At 41.1% G+C, this 21356-nt stretch overlaps 7 protein-coding genes across 7 annotated transcripts; 5 read left to right on the top strand and 2 right to left on the bottom strand.

Annotated features, from left to right (window-relative positions):
• Window positions 1-1054: 1054 nt before the first annotated feature.
• FOBCDRAFT_148509 (uncharacterized protein) lies at window positions 1055-3595 on the bottom strand (the record flags this gene model as incomplete). Its single annotated transcript, XM_059608287.1, has 5 exons — window positions 1055-1137; window positions 2101-2123; window positions 2222-2558; window positions 2637-3222; window positions 3323-3595. 5 exons carry the CDS (start codon window positions 3593-3595, stop codon window positions 1055-1057), a joined length of 1302 nt encoding a protein of 433 aa, XP_059466106.1.
• Window positions 3596-6172: 2577 nt separating this feature from the next.
• On the top strand, window positions 6173-6756 carry FOBCDRAFT_233182 (Endoribonuclease L-PSP/chorismate mutase-like protein). Its single transcript, XM_054707411.2, has one exon. It carries the CDS (start codon window positions 6238-6240, stop codon window positions 6691-6693), a length of 456 nt encoding a protein of 151 aa, XP_054563386.2. The 5' UTR covers window positions 6173-6237; the 3' UTR covers window positions 6694-6756.
• Window positions 6757-7702: 946 nt separating this feature from the next.
• FOBCDRAFT_233181 (uncharacterized protein) lies at window positions 7703-8115 on the top strand (the record flags this gene model as incomplete). The annotated part of the gene is made up of 1 exon (XM_059609919.1): window positions 7703-8115. A coding segment is annotated over exon 1 (203 nt), but the record flags the coding sequence as incomplete, so codon positions are not given.
• A 4126-nt stretch (window positions 8116-12241) lies between these two features.
• FOBCDRAFT_324030 (uncharacterized protein) lies at window positions 12242-12643 on the bottom strand (the record flags this gene model as incomplete). Its single annotated transcript, XM_059612107.1, has 3 exons — window positions 12507-12643; window positions 12327-12460; window positions 12242-12266 (listed from the first exon to the last, which is right to left on the bottom strand). The coding sequence occupies exons 1-3, from the start codon at window positions 12609-12611 to the stop codon at window positions 12242-12244; spliced, it is 264 nt and encodes an 87-aa protein (XP_059466104.1). The 5' UTR covers window positions 12612-12643.
• Window positions 12644-15162: 2519 nt separating this feature from the next.
• FOBCDRAFT_280950 (major facilitator superfamily domain-containing protein) lies at window positions 15163-16596 on the top strand (the record flags this gene model as incomplete). Its single annotated transcript, XM_054707407.1, has 2 exons — window positions 15163-15709; window positions 15761-16596. The coding sequence occupies 2 exons, from the start codon at window positions 15163-15165 to the stop codon at window positions 16594-16596; spliced, it is 1383 nt and encodes a 460-aa protein (XP_054563382.1).
• A 2305-nt stretch (window positions 16597-18901) lies between these two features.
• On the top strand, window positions 18902-19592 carry FOBCDRAFT_233178 (uncharacterized protein). The gene is made up of 3 exons (XM_059609918.1): window positions 18902-19146; window positions 19180-19457; window positions 19522-19592. Exons 1-2 carry the CDS (start codon window positions 18928-18930, stop codon window positions 19300-19302), a joined length of 342 nt encoding a protein of 113 aa, XP_059468031.1. The 5' UTR covers window positions 18902-18927; the 3' UTR covers window positions 19303-19457; window positions 19522-19592.
• A 388-nt stretch (window positions 19593-19980) lies between these two features.
• Window positions 19981-20673, top strand: FOBCDRAFT_233177 (Aldehyde/histidinol dehydrogenase). Its single transcript, XM_059609917.1, has 2 exons — window positions 19981-20290; window positions 20402-20673. The coding sequence occupies exons 1-2, from the start codon at window positions 19994-19996 to the stop codon at window positions 20567-20569; spliced, it is 465 nt and encodes a 154-aa protein (XP_059468030.1). The 5' UTR covers window positions 19981-19993; the 3' UTR covers window positions 20570-20673.
• The last annotated feature ends 683 nt before the right edge of the window (window positions 20674-21356 follow it).

Raw genomic sequence — 21356 nt, 5'->3', positions numbered from 1 at the left:
TATTACTGCCTAGTATTTATATTACATCTAGTATAAGAGGGAGATATTATAATTTATCCATCTGGTGCCAAGATGCCTTTTATCTTGCGGCCAGATATAGAAGCAGGATACTTTAGCTTTCTAGGTCTAGCTATTATTGCGATAGGAGTGGTAAGGAAACTAAAGGATAGGGATATGTTTATATATGCTTTTCCTCGCCGTGGAAGTGGCTGCGATATTGGCTTGCCCGAGAGTTTTATGCTTATCTAAGGCGAACTTTAGTCTAGCTATAACATAGCTTATAAGCAAGTTGGCCAGCATACTGTGCAGCTAATAATAGCTTACCCTATAGCATTCTAAAGCTTAAATAAATTAGCTAAAAATTAAATAAAAGGTGTTCCTAAAATAGTATAGTTAACTTTATTAGAAAGTATTTTTAAAAGATTTTTAAGTATTTTAGTTTATATAGAAAACCTTAAAATACAGTGTATTTTATAGTGCAAATAGACTTTAAAGTTTATAGCTATAGTTATAAATTTAAATTAATAATAAACCTTATTATTATCTCCTTCTTTAGATTAAATAGTTTCTATAACTCTTAAAATATATTATATTATAATTAAATACTAGTATAATAGTAATATAACTTCTATAATATAGCTTTTAATAGTTAACTTGAGAAATATTTACACTATGTTAGAGGCTTAATTTAAAGTTATTCTAAAGGGATTAAAGTATAAAAAGAAATTTAACTTCACTTAATAATTAAGATATATTTAGTAGCTAAGAAGTATTTAATTATATAGAAATATTATAGAGTGAGGGATTTTTAATATATATGCTTATTTAGTATACTTACTTATTAACTACATTAAAGTATTATATATTACACGAAAGAATATAATAATAATTAATTTAACTATAATTATTTAATTAATATAGTTAATACCTATAAAATTAATATTTTAATAGACTTTTATAGAATTAAACTTAAATATAGTTTAATACTATAAGTTAATCTTTTTTAAAGTATTATAAAATTATAAGAGAATATTTACTCAATATTAATAAACTATTAAAAATATAGTAAGTTAATTTTATAATCTTTAGCTATTAAGTATAAGTACTTTATAATAAGCTTAATACAGCTAAAGTTAACTTCTTATAATTATACTTATTATAAAGTTAGTTTTCTTAAAGTTTAATAACTAACGTGTTTGATAAGCGAGCGACGCAGTCAAGCGAGCAACGCACTACCCTATACACCTTAAATCCGGTTTTTAAAAAACTCTTTAAAAATCCAAACTAAGCCTAAAATAGCTATAATTTTAATAGCATATATATAACTCTTAAAATAAGCTATCTTCTCTTCTTAAAAAATCTAAGAAAATCCTATATAGCTATAAACCTTAAAATCTATTTGCACTGTAAAATACACTGTATAATTAAGCATTTCTTTATAAAGGAATTTTTTTCAAAATCTAGGAAAAGTATTTAACATAGCTATTATTATACTATTACTAAAAATACTTTTTTTTATATTTTTAGCTGTTTTATTTAAGGTGTAAATTACGATAGGGTAAGCTATTTTTAGCTATACAGTGCAGTGCGTCGCTCGCTTGACTGCGTCGCTCGCTTATCAAACACGTTACTTAATAAAACTAATATTTTAGCGCTTACTAACTGATAATGCATTATAATTAGCAAGCAGTTAATAATATTTCTTTAATACTATAATACTAAGGAGAAAGTCTTTAGAAACCGAGATTAAGAAAATACTAAACTATAGTTTATTTCTATAGATTAAATAGTTTTCATAACTTCAGGATAGTATCATATATAGAGAGTATGCTTTTACATTAGCGCTATAGTTTTATAGGGTTACCTTTATATATCTGTACAGTTTATTAAAACTTTAATTCACAGTTATTTTAAGCGCCCAAAGAGAAAGAAAAACTCTTACCTCTTCATTTAATTAAAATATATTAAGTAATAAGAATTAATTAATTAAACAGAAAGTGAGGTATATAAGGGATTTTCATAACCCTCACTTATCTATAATACCTACTTACTGTCTACATTTTATAGAAGTTTTTATATATTTTCTTTAAAAATTATTACTCATTATACCATTCAGCCAGTCTCTAGTTGTCATCTTGTAAAGTTAAATTTCTTAATATCAGCCTGATGATTGCTAATTCAACATTAATCTTCATCTCTCTTTAGTGAAAATTCAGGAAACCTTTCTTCATAGACATTGGCTAGAACACCATCCCTCCAGACGCCCTCAACTGGAAGACAGCGTTGTTGTATATCTGACAGCACTGAGTCTGCATCTCCCTTAAGAAGGACAAAGTCGGCCTTCTTCCCAACTGCAATTTCGCCCCTATCGTTGAAGCCAAACCGTTTGGCCACGTTAGAGGTGGCCGCCTTGAGTACATCTTCGAGTGTCATTCCAATCTCATGCTTGAGCAGGTACATCTCAATATGCATACCGAGGCCATAGGCCACGCCAAACTCCTGACCGCCAGCATCACTTCCAGCTACCAAAGTGATGCCCGCCTGGTACATCTTTCTGGCTGTTTCATAGGCATTTTGAACCCTAACCCTAGGTTTCTGTGTTTCTGCCAGTCCTAGAGGCTGGTCTGGAGACTTACGTAACATCATGCGATCAGCCAGGGGATCTTTTCTGAATTCTCGCTGCCACTCCTGCCGCTCAACAGTCTGTGATGCACACAGTACCAAAGTAGGGTTACAATGGATATTGCGTGTTAGCATGATGTCAATGAAGTCATCACTAGGCGGCTTATCGAGGAAACAATGGGTAAGGCCGTCGACTCCAGCGTCAAAGAGGTCCTTTGCGCCAGCGTAACTCAAAGCGTGGCCAACAGCGATGACTCCTGCTTTGTGAGCAGCCTCTACCACAGCCTTCTGTATGTCCATCGAGGGCCGCGGAAGGTCGTTCATGCCCAGGCTATCCCCTAGCTCATGGAACAACTTGATATAGGATGCGCCATGCTTGTTGACTTGTAATTGCACGAAAGGTTCGGCGTCGGCTGGAGACTTCAACAAAGGCCATTTCGAGACTATGTTGTGAACCAGTTGATCACAGTGTGGATGAGATGAGAATCCCTTCTTCATCACAGGGATTGGCCATCCTCCGTCGATAATAGCTCCAATTCCAGAGAACTTATAATCGGCGTATTTATTCTTGTTCTGGGAATCACTTGTTGACTGAGTGTTCTGTTAATTTTGCTTTCTTGTACGCTTAATATCAAAAGGAGACGGATAAAACCTTTTTGAGTTGTTCGATGTCATCCACCTCGCTATGCATGTCGCAAACCGTTGTGACGCCGAACCGCAGTGATTGCTCAACACAGTCGTGAATATCACCTGGCATAGGCATGGCATGTATATGGGTATCAATCAATCCTGGAATAAGTGTATATCCTGGACGAGAGAAGCGGGGGAAGTCCTGTTCAGACGGCACATCTCGGTTTGTACAGCCAACCTCGGCGATGAGCCCACGCCGAACAACAACATACCCATCGGCTACAAATTTATAGCCATCGAAAAGGTTGACATCTGCAATGATAAAGCTGTTGTTTTCCTGCATTTTAATAGATTTATCAAGGTCCTGTTTACTAGTAAGTCGTAGTCGTCAAATAGAACTGGATGTCATGTACGCCGGACTGAATAAATAGTGCTACGGAAGAAATTCGGAACTTCCGAACAAGGTGCACATTGGTACGGGATATAAACTACAGAACTCTATCCAGGTCACAGGCACTAAAACTGACATAAACAAATACTAATATATATAATTAGTATATCCAAGTATTATAGTAAGTAGATTATTATATAAAAAACCTAAAAGTAAAAATATATTTACTTTAACTTTTATTAATAGATAAGTATATTGTATTTTAAGGGAACTTTCTTTAAGCAATTTATCTAAAGTCAAATAATGCTAGGTACAACATTTGTAGATCTGTAGTTCCGTTTCGCTATAGCTCCTGTTCCGCTGTAGTTCCTGTTCCGCTGTAGTTCCTATTCTGTTCCGCTATAGCTCCTGTTCTGAAAGCCATCGTTTTAGAAAAATCACAGCGGAATCAGTTCTTTCTAAGTGATAGACAGTACTATACACTAGGGTCAATAAATAACCTGAAGTCTTAAGCTAAGAAATAAAGTTTCTATAAAAAGAAAGAATTTACATCTATAAACACTTTATCTTTCTGCATTTAAAGTAACTTATAGTAATAAAAAGTAAGCTTATATAGCTATATATTATTAAACTAAAAAGACTAACTTTAATAATATGAAAATATTAATATAAAGAAGTAAGTAGTTATTATTAAGTATTGTATACTATATAACTATTGTCTTTTACAATAAAATAACTTATAGTTAATAAGTAAGTTTATTAAATACGTATGTACACTAAAAATCCCTCACCCTATAATATTTCTATTTAATTGGATACTTCTTAACTACTAAGCATATCTCAATTGTTAAATAAAGCTAGAGAAGAAATAATAGTTAAGCTTAACGTGGTTGATAAGTAAGTGGGACAGACAAGTAAGCGTGACAGCTTAACCTATACCTTAAAAGCCCGTTTTTAAAAGCTAATATAAAATCCAAACTAAGCCTAAAATAGCTAAAATTTAAAAGGTATATATCTAACTATATACAAAAGCTATATTATTAATAGATTAATTATAGTTAATTTATTATTTAAATTATATATAAAAAAGCTTATTTGTACTCTTTACACTGTGTAAATAAGCTTTATTATATAAAGTAAAATAGCTAAAAATCTATAAAAAATATATTTATATAACCTATAGTTATTTATTTGTAAAAATACTTTTTCCAGATTTTTAGCTATTTTATTTAAGGTAGCTAAGTGTTATAGGGTAAGCTATTTTTTGCTGTACAGTATGCTGTCCCACTTGCTTGTCTGTCCCACTTGCTTATCAACCACGTTATTATTAATTTAGATTTATAAAGATTTCTTTTATAATTATATCTTATAAAAGATATAGCTAATTCTCAACTAGCTAACTGTAATACGTTACCTATTAGTAAGTGTTAGACTTATAACTTCATTAAAGTCATTTTGATGGTGAAGGTTGGTGTAAGGAAATCTTTTTCTTTTGTTTTTCTTTTTGCTAACTTGGTGTACGTTGGGGCCGTTTGTATGAATGACGGAAATCATACAAGTAATGACAGCGATGGCTTTAATACGATGATACCCGAAAGTAAACTTCCGACCATCTACTCATTAGACTCGGGTTTCTCGGCACATACAAAATGCCGTTGAAATATCCTCATCAGCTCTTAACTGGCCACCCCTGTTCCTTGCACTTCGCCTAAGCCTCGCTGTCTGCAAGACACCGAGGCCGAAGAACCGAGTGTTAAACATAATATTGGAATCCCCACCAAGCTTTTTCGGTATGTTTCTCCACGGTGACCCCGAACCTTTCGCTCTATTCCTATCATCCAAGCCGAAGTCTTCGCCTTTACGCAGCGCGCACACCGTCCAGTCAATTAGACTCGGAACCGCGACATAGTGCACTGTATGCCGCCACCGCAAGGTTCAATACCCTGTGGAACGTGCGGCAAGACAGGTCATAACACGAGAACATGCCAGATAGTCGTCGTGATGGATGGAGAGGAGTATAGTGATTAGTTTTGATTGATTCAATAGCCCTGTGCATCTTTGTCATAGGTTCAGAAGGAAGGGTTGAGATTTTTGATCCGCTCACTGATTTGATCCACTCACTGATGGTGTACGTTATGAGTCGTTTTTGATTGATGACCTTGCGTTTGCTTACGATCTCATTGAGAAGTCAAAAGAAAGTGAATTACGGCTAACGGCCGCGGATGCCGTTCGACTCGGAAGTATTTCCTAACAACCCCACAAACTCGTGGCTGTACGGAACCTACCGTACCGGAATGACCAGGCGTTAGCTGACTGTACGGCGTGCACGCCTGCTCTGCTCATGACGCTCAAATAAACCAATCATGTGAGGTGGTCGCGGCCCCAGTTCCGGTTCCTTGAAGGCGGTTTCGGCAAGCGAGGTTGCCATTACCACCGCACGAAGCTTAACCCGCAAGGAGTCTTGACTGGCAGCTGGCTATGGTTATAAACAGAGATTCTCGCTTTGCTAAATCAACCTAACTCCTGACACTGCTAACTAGCAATTGATCGTTTATTACATTCGAATTTTGGGAACTGACCAACAAAAGACATCGATGATGGCATCCCAGAACGGTGAGGCTTATATTCTTCCGGCGCAAAAAGCTAAAACCCTCGCGAACTATCCCCACGCTCGGGTGATACATCAATCAGCCAAAACTATTTTCGTTTCTGGTACCTCGTCACGCCGTGGCGACGGAACATTCGCGGGTTGCACCACAGGCGCTGATGGAACGCACCATCTCGACATTTGCCTCCAGACGGAAGCCGTGCTGCAAAATATCGGAGTCATCATTGACGGGGCAACAAACGGCGCATGTGGACTACAGAATGTGATCAACGCCACTGTTTTTTTGACCGACATGAAAGATTATGATAGGATGAACAAGGAGTGGAATAAAGTGTGGCCAGATAAGGCCAAGGCGCCTGCGAGAACCTGTATACAGGTTGCGGCCTTGCCGAATGAAAGGTTAAACGTCGAAATCCAGTGCACTGTTCTGTGGGCAGACTAGCCTGTTAGCTTTAAGTAGGGAAGAGGTTTTAATATGCGGTACTATCGGCGGGTTGGAACTGTGAGTTTGAGGTTATCTAACTGGAATCAGGGTGACGCTATTGGTCTCTGAGATTGCGGGTTGATAGCTGTCTTGTTAACGGAATAAGCAAACCTGGCCCTATCTACGTGAATAGCATGTTGTTGGGAATTTTCAGCAGGACGTATAAGACATAAGAGACTGAGATTGTAACGTTAGAGTCACAATGCAAGCCTGGTATACCATACAGCAAAAATATCACTTCGTATCCTCCGCTCATGGCGAACTCTCTCCTGTAAAAGTTTTTCCTTGGCACCCGATGTTAGCGCTCTGCTAGGGTAGAGAATTTTTGCAGGCTAACATGATAACAAAAGCAGCTGTGGGGCTAACGGGACCCTAACAGCTGCCTTAAGAAAGGGATTCAGAGAGTTGACCTTTCTTCGCGACGAGTGTCTGCAACGACATTGAGCTTCGCGAGCTCTTGACATCGCCTTCGGGTGCTACTTCTCACGTGTTATTTGCGGTTTCTTCTTACGTCGACATTCCGGCTTCGCGAGCCTTCGACAATCCGGGCTCTGCGCCCTCGATTTTCTCCCGTACGACCGACCTCTGCAGCTTTGGCTGCCCGAACAACACCAGCAGCCCTCAGCTGCTCGACTTTCTGGGTCCTTTGGTGCCCCGACCTTGACGCACGGGCCCCACATGGCTCGCTGCCCATTTTGCAGCTCGGAAGCTGCATGACCGATCTCTGCAGTCTCATACTGCCCAGAGACCCTCTTCTTCTTTTCAGCCCCGGCTGCTGCCCAGAATGCAACCGGGCTTCGACAATTTGTCTCACTGGCTAGGACCACTTAACAAAACCGCTGGGTCGAATGGTATAGAGCTTACCTGGAGACCATGGAATAAGGCGACCACCTCGTCCACAGAGCAGCGTTCTAGCCGCTTTGGGGTTTTCTCCTGCGAGGGTTTTCCCCAAGGATGCACGGTTCTAGGTTGCAGCTACTGGCAATCTTAGGGGTCATAGATTTCCTGCCTTAGGGTATAGAAAGCTACTTGATCTATCTGCGCAAGAGAATTCTGGGCTGGAGAGGGATCTGTTCCCGCTGACGGGATGCCCTCTTGAAAGTAATGCGCCTTTGTGCCGATGATATGCTGGATGAACTAGATGGAATAGCGGTTGCATGCAACTTTGCCAGGACCACCTGCTTTGACGTCCAAGACGATGTGCTTGAAACTACGGTAGGGCTGGCTACAAGTAGGGCAGGTGCCACTTGGGGGAAAGGGCGTCCGGCGCTCTCCGTTGATGCAAGTGGACATTGCGGGTTTTCTAGGTAGATTCGGATGCGACAGCAATTGTAGATAGTTTAGCCCAGCACGTCCTGTGCCCCAGCAGGGGACTTTTCGGGGCCGATGGCCCCCCGGACGAAAAATACACATACATACATCTTCCGCTCATGGTCGGCATTACGTACCGATATTGTAACGGTTGGGTTCCCAAGGGATAACCTAGTCCGTACAAGGTCCATGTTTGCAACTTTGCAGAGTCATAGGGCGTGATGCTGAGCCAAGTGAAGTGTTACGTCTCTTAATAGTCAATGTAGGTGAGGCTTATTGAGGTAGACAGGTTTTAGTGATAGCTGGTAAGCTAGAGTCTATGAAAGTGCTAATGAGTGTGATCCATATACTTGTGGTGGTCATGATATCATAGGAGAATCACTTTGTGATTCCAAGAAACACAGAAACACGAGTGATTCTCGAAGCCTGCTCGTGCCTGGGTTCTGGACAGTCATGGTTTAACGTGAGTGCGGGAGTGGCTGCGTTTGATTGAAGATGGTCAGAGATCGACTATGCCTAGTTGCGCAGTGATCCGGTTTGTACTCTGTTTACAGATAAGTAGGGTTGGTTTTATAGAAGCTTTTAATATTACATATTGTCGCAGGCCGGGCATTGTCTCAACGAGCCTCAGGAACAACAGCCCTTAGTAATCAAGCTAGGTGATTAAAGTAGAAGCTATGGGATAGAATACCCTACACAGACACATTTTGCTGCTGCTCATCATATTCACTTTCGCCCTTTAAGCACGCTCAGTGCGATACATATATATGAAACAAGGCAGGGTGACATTTGTTCATTCCGGTTCCGGAATTCCGCTTCGGAATCACGGTTCGGAATCGCTTTACGTCCCACTGGAACTGAATGAATGAATGAATGAATTTATTCCGCTCGGGAGGATATGCCTCACGTGGCCCACAAAGTTGAATCTCGTTACATTATTTTCCGACTTCTTGTCCTGAAACCCTGAAACCTCACCAATCCCTACTCTTCACCACATTTCCCAGCCTCTCTTGTCCCTGCGCTACGACGGGCCTGCTTGAAGGCCAACTTCTTCAAGTGTTCAGCGTCCCATCTTCAGCGCCTGAAGCCTGGTCTGTCTACCAGAGGATGTACTATGTTAGCTCTTATTATCTTGTCTTGTTGGTATGTTTTGCGTGTCTGTATAGCATCCAAACGGCCTGTGCTTATTGCAAACTTGGTCGCTACTCGCACCGCTCCCAAGTTTGGGCTCCACCTGTGTGAAGTCGACAGGGGTACGCGACAATTGGAAAAAGAAGAGTAGGCGTTTTCACCACAGTTGGGTAACAAGTCTAAAAGCAAGAGGAAATGGAATAAACTAAGTAATTAGATACAGGTTAAATAAGCCTGAAATGCCTATTAATATGAGTAATAATAATAATAATAATAATAATAATTAATACTTAATAATAATAAATAGATATAGAAAATACACTAATAAGTATTATAACTAATATATTAAGAATATAAAATAATACTTTTATAAAATATATATAAAGAGAGATAAACTTAAAACTCTTCTTATACTTTAAACACTTTAAAATAATTTAAAACATAGTATTTAATGTACTGTAAAGAAGTATAAGATTAACGAAAAGTAACTAATTATATTACTATTAGAATAGCATTTAATTGTAATATAGTTCTATTTTAAACTTATAAAAACTAATTAATTTAAAAAATAAATAATAGTTTAATTTATATTTGATTTAAATTTATATGAATTTCTCTTATAACTGTATTTTATAAAAGATATAACGTACATGATAAGCTTATGTCACAGACAAGCATGTGTCACAAAAATCCCTCATTCTCTTCTCTGTACATTTGATCAATTGATTCTCAACCATTAAAGATGTCCCAGTTAAATGATGAAGCAAAAATTCTTCTTGCCCTACAAGCCCTTCAAAATGATCCAAAACTAAGCATCTGAGGCGCTGCATCAATATACCAAGTCTATCATCAGAAGCTAGGTCGCCGTCAGCGAGGCATGCAGTCTCGATGCAATTGGGTGCCTAAATTATGCAAACTATCTGATCTAGAGGAGCAGATTATAGTTTAGTTTATCCTCGACCTGGATTTGCGAGGATTTCCCCTGCGACTGCGTAGTGTGGAAGAAATGGCTAACCGATTACTTGCTGACTGCGATGCGCCACCTGTCGGCAAGCGCTGGGCTTCTAACTTTATTAAGTGATATAAAGAGCTTAAGATGCGGTTTTTTCGCAGGTATGATTACCAGAGGGCTAAAGGCGAAGATCTAACCGAGATTAGAAAGTGGTTTAAGCTCGTAGAAAACATAATTGCAAAATATGGTATTAATCTGGCTAATATCTATAACTTTAATAAGGTTGGCTTTCTAATGGGCATGATTATAAGCGGAATGGTTATTATAGGCATAGAAAGACGCGGAAAACTAAAATCAGTGCAGCCTGGAAACTGTAAATAGATTACTGTGATCTAGGCGATTAATGCGGAAGGCTAGGAGATCGCGCTATTTATCATAGGTGCCGGCTAATATTACCTCGCCAACTAGTACTAGGAAAGTAACCTCCTAGGCGATTAGGCTATTAGGACGAACCCTAATGGCTGGATAGATAATGAGTTAGGCCTTGAGTGGCTAAAGCACTTCGACTGGTATACTACTAAGTAATTAAAGAATTACTATTGTCTCCTGATCCTCGATAGATACGAAAGTCACCACTTGGTCGACTTTGAGAGATATTATAAGGCAAATAAAATCATTACGCTTTATATACCGCCTTATTTATCTTATCTGCTGCAGCTTCTTGATGTTGGGTGCTTTGGCGTAAGAAATTAAGCATTTAATCAGATGCTCTATAACTTATATTTCCAAAACCGAGTTCTTCCTGGCTTTTTATACCGCCTACTAGGCTATAATAATAGAGAAAAATATTAAAGTAGCCTTTAGAGGAGCCAGACTTGCTCCTCTTAACCTAGAAAGTATAATCTCGAAGCTTAATATGCAGCTGCGGACTCTAATGCCTATAGAGGTAGTAGTTAGCCCCTTAACCCCTTAGGTTTTAAAGACCCCAAAGATTATCCTTAAGGCAGACTCTCAGCTTAAATATCTTAAAAGGAGAATTAAAAGGCATAAAAGTAGCTCTTTAGAGTTAATTCTAGAAGCATTAAGGTCTTCTTCTAAGGGAATAAAGATAGTTATATATAAGGTTGCCTTATTAGAGGCCAGGGTCTAAGATCTTGAATAGGCAAATGAGATAGTAAGCTAATAGCATAGGGCAAAAAGAACCTGGTTATAGAAAGGAGGTATAATAATAGTAGAGGAAGGAAGGCAAGTAATTAACTAAATGGATATTAATGCGTAGGCGGTGGATAGACTATCGAGAAGTGGTGGTTAAGGAGGGCATGCGCGAAGGAAGGAAAGGCGCTATAAAGCATGCAGTATAACAGGATATAATATAAGGACCTGTCAGATAGTTATAGCTATGCCTCTGGAAGGATATAGTAATTAATTTTACTTAATTAATAGTTTATTGTGTTTTTATGGCTATTTCTATTTGTAATATTGGGATGTTATATTGCACTTGCTTATTTATTATACTTACTTATTATGTATGTTACTAGATAGTTTATGTGTATAAAATATAATAATATATAGTAAATAAACTAGTATAAAAAGCTCCTATTAATAAAAAGATATTACTTTAACTTTTATTAATAAATAAGTATATTTTATTCAAGGAGATTTTCTTTAATCAATTTATATAAAGTAAATAACGCAAGACAAAACATCAGTAGATCCGTAGTTCCTATTCCGCTACAGTTGCTATTCCGCCGTAGTTCCTGTTCCGAGAGTTATGCCTTTAGGAACAGTTACAGCGCAATCAGTTATTTCTAAGTGATACGCAGTAACATGCGCTAGGAGTCGATAAGTAACCCGAAGTCCCGAGCCAAGAAATGAAAGTTTTTGCAATAGGGAGCGATTTGCATCGACGAGAACCTCGCATTTCCGCATCTGGAATGACCTGTAGTGACGAAAAGCAAGAGCTCGCGTGCCCATCTGTTGTCAAACCAAAAAAACCATCTTCAACAAGATTGATGTGTGCCAACATTGAGAAGTGAACAGCTGCCGTCAGACATTCTATGCTGTGCAACCGTTGCCTTTTGTGACAAAACACAAACCCAAGTTAGCTGGTCATTAGGATTTGGCCTGTGTAGATTTCCTAACTCCTAAACAACACAGTTAGTCCACCAGGATATTACCCATCTTCAGCGAAACGTACTTCCAAGGCTTTTGCACGCAATTACATTTCTTCAAAAGCTCCTCACAACGGTCCAGCCGTGCCAGTATTTCCTTCACAGGTTTGCGATGACTGCGCTTGGGAGCTGGCGTACTTGGGATGCATTCTATTCCGGCCTGCTAATAGTTAACTCGTGTCTTACATGGGTGCAAGACAGCTTACCTTGGTGCAAAATGAACATGGCCTTTTGCGATCGCACTTCTTCTTGCGTTGGTGACAGAGCACACAAGCGAGAATACGCGGTGAACGTTGTTGTTCAGGCGCCATGATTGTTTAACGAATATAGAATGAAAGCAATAAGAAGACTGGTGATGGTATTCCGAAAGTCCTGAATCTATCGGGATCTATCCGAAGGGGACAAGCCGGGTATTTTCTACATGCGCTTCACACCCAATCTTGACCTGCTACTCTCCATCCCTTCGGCAGCGGGCTCTCGACACGATCCGATCTCCACTCGGGGTCGGGAAGTCGAAGGGGTCCGCGAGCTGACGGCCGGGTTTCATACACCTTTGGTGCAACCCGGACGGCAACGCCCAGGTTAAGCCTCGTATTAAGGCCTCAAAGTCGCCTCTCGGTGGGCGGTTTGGTTTTATAATAGCATTCCCTTTCATTCTACTCTACTCTTATATACATATTATACCTTTACTGTAAACCTTCTTTTGTTAATACCTTCAACTGTCCTTTTGATACTCAAGGCAAAATCTGTATGTTACTCGTGCATTAACGTGATCTACATGCGAGTGGATCACACAATTGAGTGGATAAAAAAATCTCTCAGCCTACATTATTCATGTTGGTGCATCGTCGTCTGCAGAATGCTGCACACCCATTAGAGATGTAGCATATGTCTTCTGATCGTTCCGATCCATGCTGTATGCAGGAAATGGAGGTTCGTAAGTGCTGGGCTTGCTGCGAGCCTGCACTTTCTTTACAGGGGATTGCATAGTTGAAGGGGTTTGTATTGTTGCATTGGGTGCTTTATTTAGCTGCGTTGAAATGGCTCAATAGTTTGTGGATTGAACAATGATTGTAGCGCTCATATGTCAATCAAATCAACTTTCAAGTCAAAGTTGATTTAATTGATAGCCCTCAAGCTCGAAGTTGAGTTGATTGATTTGATTGAGTTGACATATGATGAGCGGTGCTGCTTGATGCCGCTCTTGATAAGGAGGAGCATATCAAGCGGTATCAGGGCAAGTACTACGACGCCCTTGTGGACGAATACTTAGCACCACAGGATTGGCAAAACCTTCGTGAGACGCGGAACTTCTTACAGCTGTTTTGGAAGGTAACTCTCCTCACTGAGGGGTATCGTTCAACGCTCGATCTTACATTATTTACCATGGATGTTCTTCACAAGCATTACCAGCAAGCATTCAGCAGATACAAGATGAACCAACAGTTACTTGCGTCCAGTACTGACTAACTGGCATGTCTTCGACAAATATTACCGGCTCTCCGATGAGAGTCCGGCATACGCTGCAGCGCTTATTCTCCATCCATGCTGAGGAAAGGCTCATATACAGAAAAATTGGCTAAAGGCCCGGCATAAGAAGATCTTTCCAGTGGTGAAGAAGTTGTGGAAAGGCGAATACAAGAACCTGCTAACCGTTTGTACTACTCCTTCCGTTGTTCCGGCACTGGAGCTGGATGGGTATGACCTGCTTGCAAAGGAGCTTAATGTCATAGGCACAGACCCCGGCGTTGCTGAATACGAAACCTACACCTCCCAGCCGCCTATTCCGATTGACTGCTCCCGCCTTGTCTGGTGGCTCCACGATGGGCAGAAGGAGCGCTTTTCCCGACTGTCAAAGATAGCAATAAACATTCTCTCAATACCCGTCATGTCTGCTGACCCTGAGCGTACATTCTCTGGATTAAGGCGTACAATTTCGTGGGATCGAATGCTCTTTGGAGCATCGACAATTGAAAAGGGGGAATGCTTGGAGAGCTGGATTCGCAGTGGTAGAACGGCGGGGCTACAAGTAGACGAGGTTGAACAATATGAGTACATGGCAGAGGAGGGAAGCACCAGCGCTCTAGAGGAAGATGTGGGCCATTGACCGGTTTGGCGTCATTTGCCGTATGGGCAGTATATGGTTTAGTTCGACAAACGAGAATAGATCATACACCATAAACCATTCAGGTCCGTATGGCGTATGGCGCATGATTAGAAAGCCTGCATTGTGTGCTATAGAATGGCCGAAAGCAGGAAAAGGGAAGACGGAAAGGGAATACCCGAAAGGGAGCGGAAGACGAGACTGTTCCAAAGTTTTAAATTGGTTCCGGCAAAGCCCCTGTTCCGAAAACCGGAACTTAAACTAGAGCCAACCAACTATGGAAGCACAGATAGATAGAGTGTATTACGCCCGAGAGAACAAATCTCATAGGGCCAGTAGGTACGCTAAGACATTTACGATTCCTCCGCATCGATCCGGTCTAAGGAAGTATACCTGCACGGTTACCTATACATACAAGGCAGTCAATTGGCGAAGTGCAAGGATTAGTGGTGACCAGTTAAGGAAGATATTGCAACTGCGTCTTCTATGTGCCGAGAAACCCGAGTCTAATGAGTAGATGGTCGGAAGTTTAATTTCGGGTACCATCGTATTAAAGCCATCACAGTCATTTCTTGTATGATTTCCGTCATTCATATAACAGTATACAAAAGGCCCCGGCGCACCCCAAGTTTCCAAAAAGAAAAAAAAAAGAAAAAGACTTCCTTACATCGACCTTCACCATCAAAACGACTTTAACTAGATGACCCTTTCCTTTCACTGCTCGAAGTGTCCACCAGTCTCTGAATTCACACAATAACATGTCAACAAATAGCGACGACCTGGTGACGCCATCCCTGGCTTCACAGGCAACAGGCATGGCTCTCCAACAGGCTGAGGATGCTATGACCAACAAGACCGAAGACGTTGAGCCTAGTACAGAGGAGAACGCCGGCAGAGAACCAGACCCCGAGGCAGCTCCTCCCCTGGCCTCACAGCAACCGGAACCCCCTAACGGCGGCGTCGCTTGGTTCGTCGTTCTAGGAACATGGTGTGCCTCATTCTGCAGCTTTGGTTGGATTAATAGTGTTGGAGCATTTCAGGAATACTTTGAGAATGAACTACTTCCCAACTATTCATCAAGTACTATCTCCTGGATTCCCTCGCTTCAGATCTTTTTTATGATGGCCATGGGACCTATTGTCGGCAAAATATATGATTCTTATGGTCCTCGGTATCTGCTCTTTGGGGGATCACTTCTTCATGTTTTCGGCCTAATGATGGCATCTCTCGCTACTAAGTATTATCAAATTCTACTTAGCCAGGGTGTCTGTTCTGCTGTTGGCGTTGCTGCCATTTTTCAAGCTGGTAAGAATGATATCTACCTTTTACCCTGAATAAAGACTAAGTCATTTATAGCTTTAAACGTTATCCACGGTTGGTTTACCACAAAGACAGGAGCTGCTTTCGGTATCATGGCCACAGGCTCAAGTCTGGGTGGCATAGTCTTCCCAATCATGGTTACCCGCCTTATTAAAGACGTTGGCTATAGCTGGACCATGCGTATCTGCGCCTTCCTCATCCTCGGCCTCCTCATCGTCGCTAATCTAACGGTGCGTACGTTCCGCAGACCTCAGCCCGCCAAATTGAGCCATAATCAAGTAAAGCAGCTATTCAAGGAGCCAGGGTTTGTCTTATGCCTTCTAGGCTTCTTCTGCTTTACTTTTGGGATCTACGTTCCAATTACTTATCTGCCTGTCCAAGCACTCGATATTGGTATAGACGCTTCTATCACTGAGTATCTTATCCCTATACTCAATGCAGGCAGTCTCTTTGGGAGAATTCTATCCGGCTTTGCAGGAGATCGCATTGGTTGCTACAATACTTTCACCATTGTATGCTATCTTACTGCAATCTGGATCCTCGCTCTTTGGATTCCTTGTTCCACTACAGGCGGCGTTATCGCGTTTGCTGCGCTTTTTGGCCTCTGTTCTGGCGCATATGTCTCACTTATCTCCCCTTTGGTTGCGCAGATTTCGCCCATGTCTGAAATCGGCTTCCGTACTGGTGTTATTTATTGCGTGTCCTCTATCGGTGGTCTTACAACAAGCCCTATCAGCGGCGTAATCATTGATGGTGCTGGTGGATGGACAGGTGATAAGGTTTTTGCTGGCGTACTTTGTCTGGCTGGCACTACATTTGTCCTTGCAACAAGACTCTACAATACTGGCTTTACGCTTGCTGTTGTTTTTTAGATATATTGATGAATCCTTGGAATGTATGTCTATCCGTCGAGCTATGGAAAACCTCCCGGCCGTACCGAGCCCAACATGCGCCCCAGCTTTTAAAGGGTATATGAAGGAAATCGTATCCCCTCAATTATCGAAAGGCTCCCGCCAGATCACTCCAGGGATGTCTGCCCAATTAATATGCGAGAAGAAAAGGTACATTATTCTGCACCTAAACTAGCCTACGATAGATGTCCAAACAATACTTTGAGTTACAAATCGCGACATCACACTGCTCCTTCATATTATTGATGACTGGCGCCAAAGGCTTCCTCAAACTTCCTGACCTTGACTGCCCCACCCGGTGGTCCTGACAAGCAACGTAATTAGCTTCCCCCCCCCTTCAGATAAGTTTATGATGTGCCATAGGTGTAGATTCGTCTCCAGTCCGAAACATCTGCCTTGACTGACTTTTTGTCGCAGGGTAGACATGATCTTCACGGCCTAAGGAAACAACTGTATTAGTAACCTAGCTATGTGTTTTAAGTAACTCTGCGGGATGAAATACCCCCAAAAGAGAAGAAGAAAAAAAAAACAATCAATCAACACATTTACTTTAACCCTTAAAGCACGCTCAGTGCGACACTTTCCCCATGGAACCCCTTGAACAGGTCGTTATAGATACATCAGCGCCACTCCTGTTGGCTCGTGTATTGTCTCTAGTTAGGCTGTCTGTGGCGTTGTAGCAGATAACTATTCACAAGGACCATATAAAGTAAGAGGATCCAAATTAGAGCCTGCCAAGCGCCGCGGCGGATAGGATGATCATAGCCTTAATATGCCCTCATCTGGTCTCTACAATCGACATGGTTCATCTCATCGTTATATGTAGTAGTCACTGTAGGAATTGATATTGTTCAACGGATCGCATGCGCCTTAATGTCCTTGATTGTACTTTTACTTTGGGACTCTCCCCTACCTCCCTCGAAGAGGCGTCTGCTTGTTGTGTTTTCCTAACCAGGCCTAGTGTCGTTGACAGATGGCCAATAGGTCATGTGATGCACTTTTCGGCTACCTTAGTTTAATAGTACCATTCTGTCTACATGAGGATTGAACTAGTCTTGAAGGGTAAATTTACTTAGACTTATTAAGAGGATACATAAAATGGCTACTTATAAAATACGGTCTTGATCCTAATAACTATATTAAAATTATTTCCCTAAACTTTGAACTTTTTGTTGTTACGACCTTAGCCGTTACGCCGGGTATACCCCCATCACACTTTCACCAATTATGTAGTGGCTCACGCCTTGACCCACTACAACCGTGAGCCTTCGTACAGAGCCTGACATAACGACGACTCACGACTCGAGTCGCCCAACAGGTATATAGACAACATTCATCAGCACTTTCATAGAACTTATCTCACCAGCTATTAATAAAACATTTTTACATCAATACGCCACACCAACTCTATTGACTATTAAGAGACATGACGTTACGCTACACTAAGATTATATCCTACGATCCTACCAACATAAACCTAGAACGGACTAGTTTATCCCGTATGATACCCAAACGTCACAATTGTAATACTGTAATTTAGCTTTCAAATAGTTTATATATTAGAGATCCTAATGAAGACTGCTTCTAGCTATTTTAACCCTCTCGTTTCAATAATCTTACCCTCCACAGTTTAATAGTGCCATTTCTTTTGTCTAGGGGTTTAGATGATCTTAAGGGGTAAATTCACTTCGAGTTGTTAATAGGCTTAACCGGCTTGTTATTTTGCCTGAAGGTAAATTAAAAGTTGCATTGAAGTATAACTTTAATATATATCAGGCTCTATATTATCTTGACTTATACACTATAGCATGCAATAGAGGAACAGCCGCACTGCGTTTCGTCATTTTCACTGGACCCGTGGAACTGTTAGAATTACAGATACCCATAGGCATATTGGCTCCCCCCTTAGTTTCCAGACGGAACTTTGTGGCCCTTCCTGTATAGTGCAACTCGATAACACCTAACCTGGGAAAGTCAATGAGACCTTAGGAATCTTTCCGTTGGCGAGTTCCATTGCTTCCATCTCAAATCCGAGGTTCCCGTAGCTTCGGAAGTGAGTTGCAACTGAATGTCGGAAGCTGGCACATTCCGATGGAAACTAACACATTCCGACGGAAGCTAGCACAATCCAACGGAATAATGGGTCTGCACAGAGGCGTGAAATGGCGTCCCAAAAATTTCTAGTTATCGCTACTCATCCATCATATAGATACAAATATTCTACATAGATACGTCTCACATCAGATCCTAACCTCGCGTTTACCCTCTATAATATTTTAGAACTTAGTTTCAATGCTGTCAACATCCACCAAACGGGCAGCTGCCCTTTCAAGCCACCATTCCCTATCGCTTTATAGACGATATGGAAGCACAGCGACCCAGCCTACGATTCCGCTCATAATCAATGGCCAGCAGGTGCATGGTTCTGAATCTTCCCCCGTTATCAGCCCTTTGACTGGTAAAGAAGTATGGTCTTTCTCTTGTGCCAGCAAGCATCAGGTGCAGGAAGCTGTGCAAAATGCCTACGACACCTTCCGCGACTAGTCTCGAACCAAAGTTTCCTATCGACGCGATATATTTCTCAAAGCCGCTGAGATAATGGAAAAAAGGCTTGATGAGCTCGGCGGATATATGCATCACGAGCTAGGCGCCAATAAATTTTACTAAGACTTCGTTCTTAGGCTGACAATTAAAGGGTTAAAGGATACAGCTGGTAGGATAGCTGGGGCTGTGCAAGCGTTTGCACCGGAGTCAACCCATGAAGGTATGAAAGCTCTGGTGTAAAAAAAACCTTATAGAGTTGTTCTAGGAATTGCACCTTGGTAAGATAAATCTTAGGGAGTCATGCCGTGGCTTAGTAGCCCTGCTAATGTCTACCGTTATAAGGAATTCCCCTTTTCATCTTGGACTTCGATCTGTTCTTTTTGCCTTGGCTGCTAGAAACACTACTGTTCTGAAAGGCTCTGAGTTTACACTCCGTTATTATTAGGCGATTGCCGATGTCTTGCGAGAGGCCGGCTTGCCAGATGGGTGCCTAAACTTGATATTTTATTCACCTACTGAGGCGGCTAGTACTATAAATACCCTGGTTTTGCACCTGCATGTTAAGAAGATTAATTTTATAGGCAGTACTAGGGTTAGGAGAATTATATCCTCTCTCGCAGGGAAACATCTAAAGCCTGTTCTTATAGAACTTGGCGGAAAGGCGAGTGCGATTGTACTCAAAGACGCCGATCTGGACCAAGCTGCTCTTCACTGCGCCTAAGGAGCGTTCCTTAATGTATGTGACTCTGAACCCCTAAGTGTATGACTTAGAAGATTTTATTGATAAGGACTTATATAGGCTGGCTAAATCTGCATGTCTACGGAGCGTATCCTGGTTGACAAATCTATCTTATCTGAGTTTCAGGAACGTCTTAGTGAAGCAATTAGAAAGCTTTTCGGTGCCGCGGATGACACACCTGCCGTCGTGACTGCAGCCTTAGCCACTCATAACCGGGGCCTTATTCAAGACGCTATATCCAAAGGCATACAACCACTGAAGATTTTTGAGGATAAGCATGCTTATAAGACAGATACAAAAATGAGACCTGTGGTCCTTGGCAATATTAAAAAGGACATGGACCTATATGCAACAGAGTTACTTGGCCCTAGTGTGTCTCTCTTTACTTTTAAGATAGAAAAAGAAGCCTTAGAATTAGCGAATGACACGGAATACGGCTTAGCGGCTGCCATTTTCTCGAAGGACTTGAGGGTGGCATTCTAGCTGGCCGATGGCTTGGAGTCAGGGGCCGTACACATTAATTCTATGACGGTGCATGATGAATACTCTCTCCCCCATGGAGGTGTGAAGGATAGTGGATTTGGTCGTTTTAACGGTTACCAGGGATTGGACGAGTTTCTTTACTTTAAGTCGGTTACTTGGATGGATTGATATTTTTAGAGTTCAGGGTCTTAATGTTCCAGAGTGTCGCTGTTAGTGTCCTGTGTTATTATCCTGCGTATTACGATTTGTGTCTGTAACAGCGGACCTTCCGAGCAGATGCTCTAGTTCTCGACCATATGCCTTTTAAGCGGTCCAAATCACCCGAAATCAAGTGGCTGGAGTATATGAGATGAATGGAGCGGCATATAGACCGTGATAATCTTATTACCCTTGCAATATCTCCTAGACTCGGCGGAGTGGTGGCTTTCGTGGCCATTGAGGATCAGGAAATGATAGCGACTATTTAATTATTTAGCTGCAGATTAATCAAAGTGCTTCAGCCACTCTAGGCCCAGCTGGTTATATATCTAGCTATTTTGGCTCATTGTGATAGCCTAATGGCTAGCAAGGTTGCATTCTCGGTGCCAGTTAGCAAGATAATATTAGCTTATGCTAATAATGAATGGTGTAACGTGGTTGATAAGTATGCGACGCAGATAAGCATGTAATGCACTTTTCTTACCCTTTAAGCTAGAACTTGCTTTAAATCTACTATAAACTATCTAATTAATTAAAACTACTTACTATACTCTTCCCTAAATGTCTTAATTACTACCTGATAGGTCCTTGCATTATGCCTGGCCTTGCCGTATATACTACAACGCCGACTAGCTGGTTGCTCTGACTGGGCCTAACTACTACTTCTAGATAATTCGGCCACTAGCTGTGTATTAATATCTATCTAATTAATTACTTATAATATATCCTCTATAGTTATGGCCCCTTCTTTCTGTAA

This window comes from Fusarium oxysporum, chromosome XI, assembly GCF_013085055.1.
Source record: "Fusarium oxysporum Fo47 chromosome XI, complete sequence".
Taxonomy (NCBI): domain Eukaryota; kingdom Fungi; phylum Ascomycota; class Sordariomycetes; order Hypocreales; family Nectriaceae; genus Fusarium; species Fusarium oxysporum.
This window is presented reverse-complemented; position numbering and strand designations above follow the sequence as displayed.

Excerpts from the sequence above, each read along its gene's own strand:
- FOBCDRAFT_233182 (XM_054707411.2), top strand. The coding sequence starts at position 6,238 with ATGATGGCATCCCAGAACGGTGAGGCTTATATTCTTCCGGCGCAAAAA.
- FOBCDRAFT_233178 (XM_059609918.1), top strand. The coding sequence starts at position 18,928 with ATGCTGTCAACATCCACCAAACGGGCAGCTGCCCTTTCAAGCCACCAT. Across the intron at positions 19,147-19,179 it reads AGCATCAGGTGCAGGAAGCT|TCTCGAACCAAAGTTTCCTA; the intron begins GTGCAAAATGCC and ends TTCCGCGACTAG.
- FOBCDRAFT_233177 (XM_059609917.1), top strand. The coding sequence starts at position 19,994 with ATGTCTACGGAGCGTATCCTGGTTGACAAATCTATCTTATCTGAGTTT. Across the intron at positions 20,291-20,401 it reads CAGAGTTACTTGGCCCTAGT|CTGGCCGATGGCTTGGAGTC; the intron begins GTGTCTCTCTTT and ends GTGGCATTCTAG.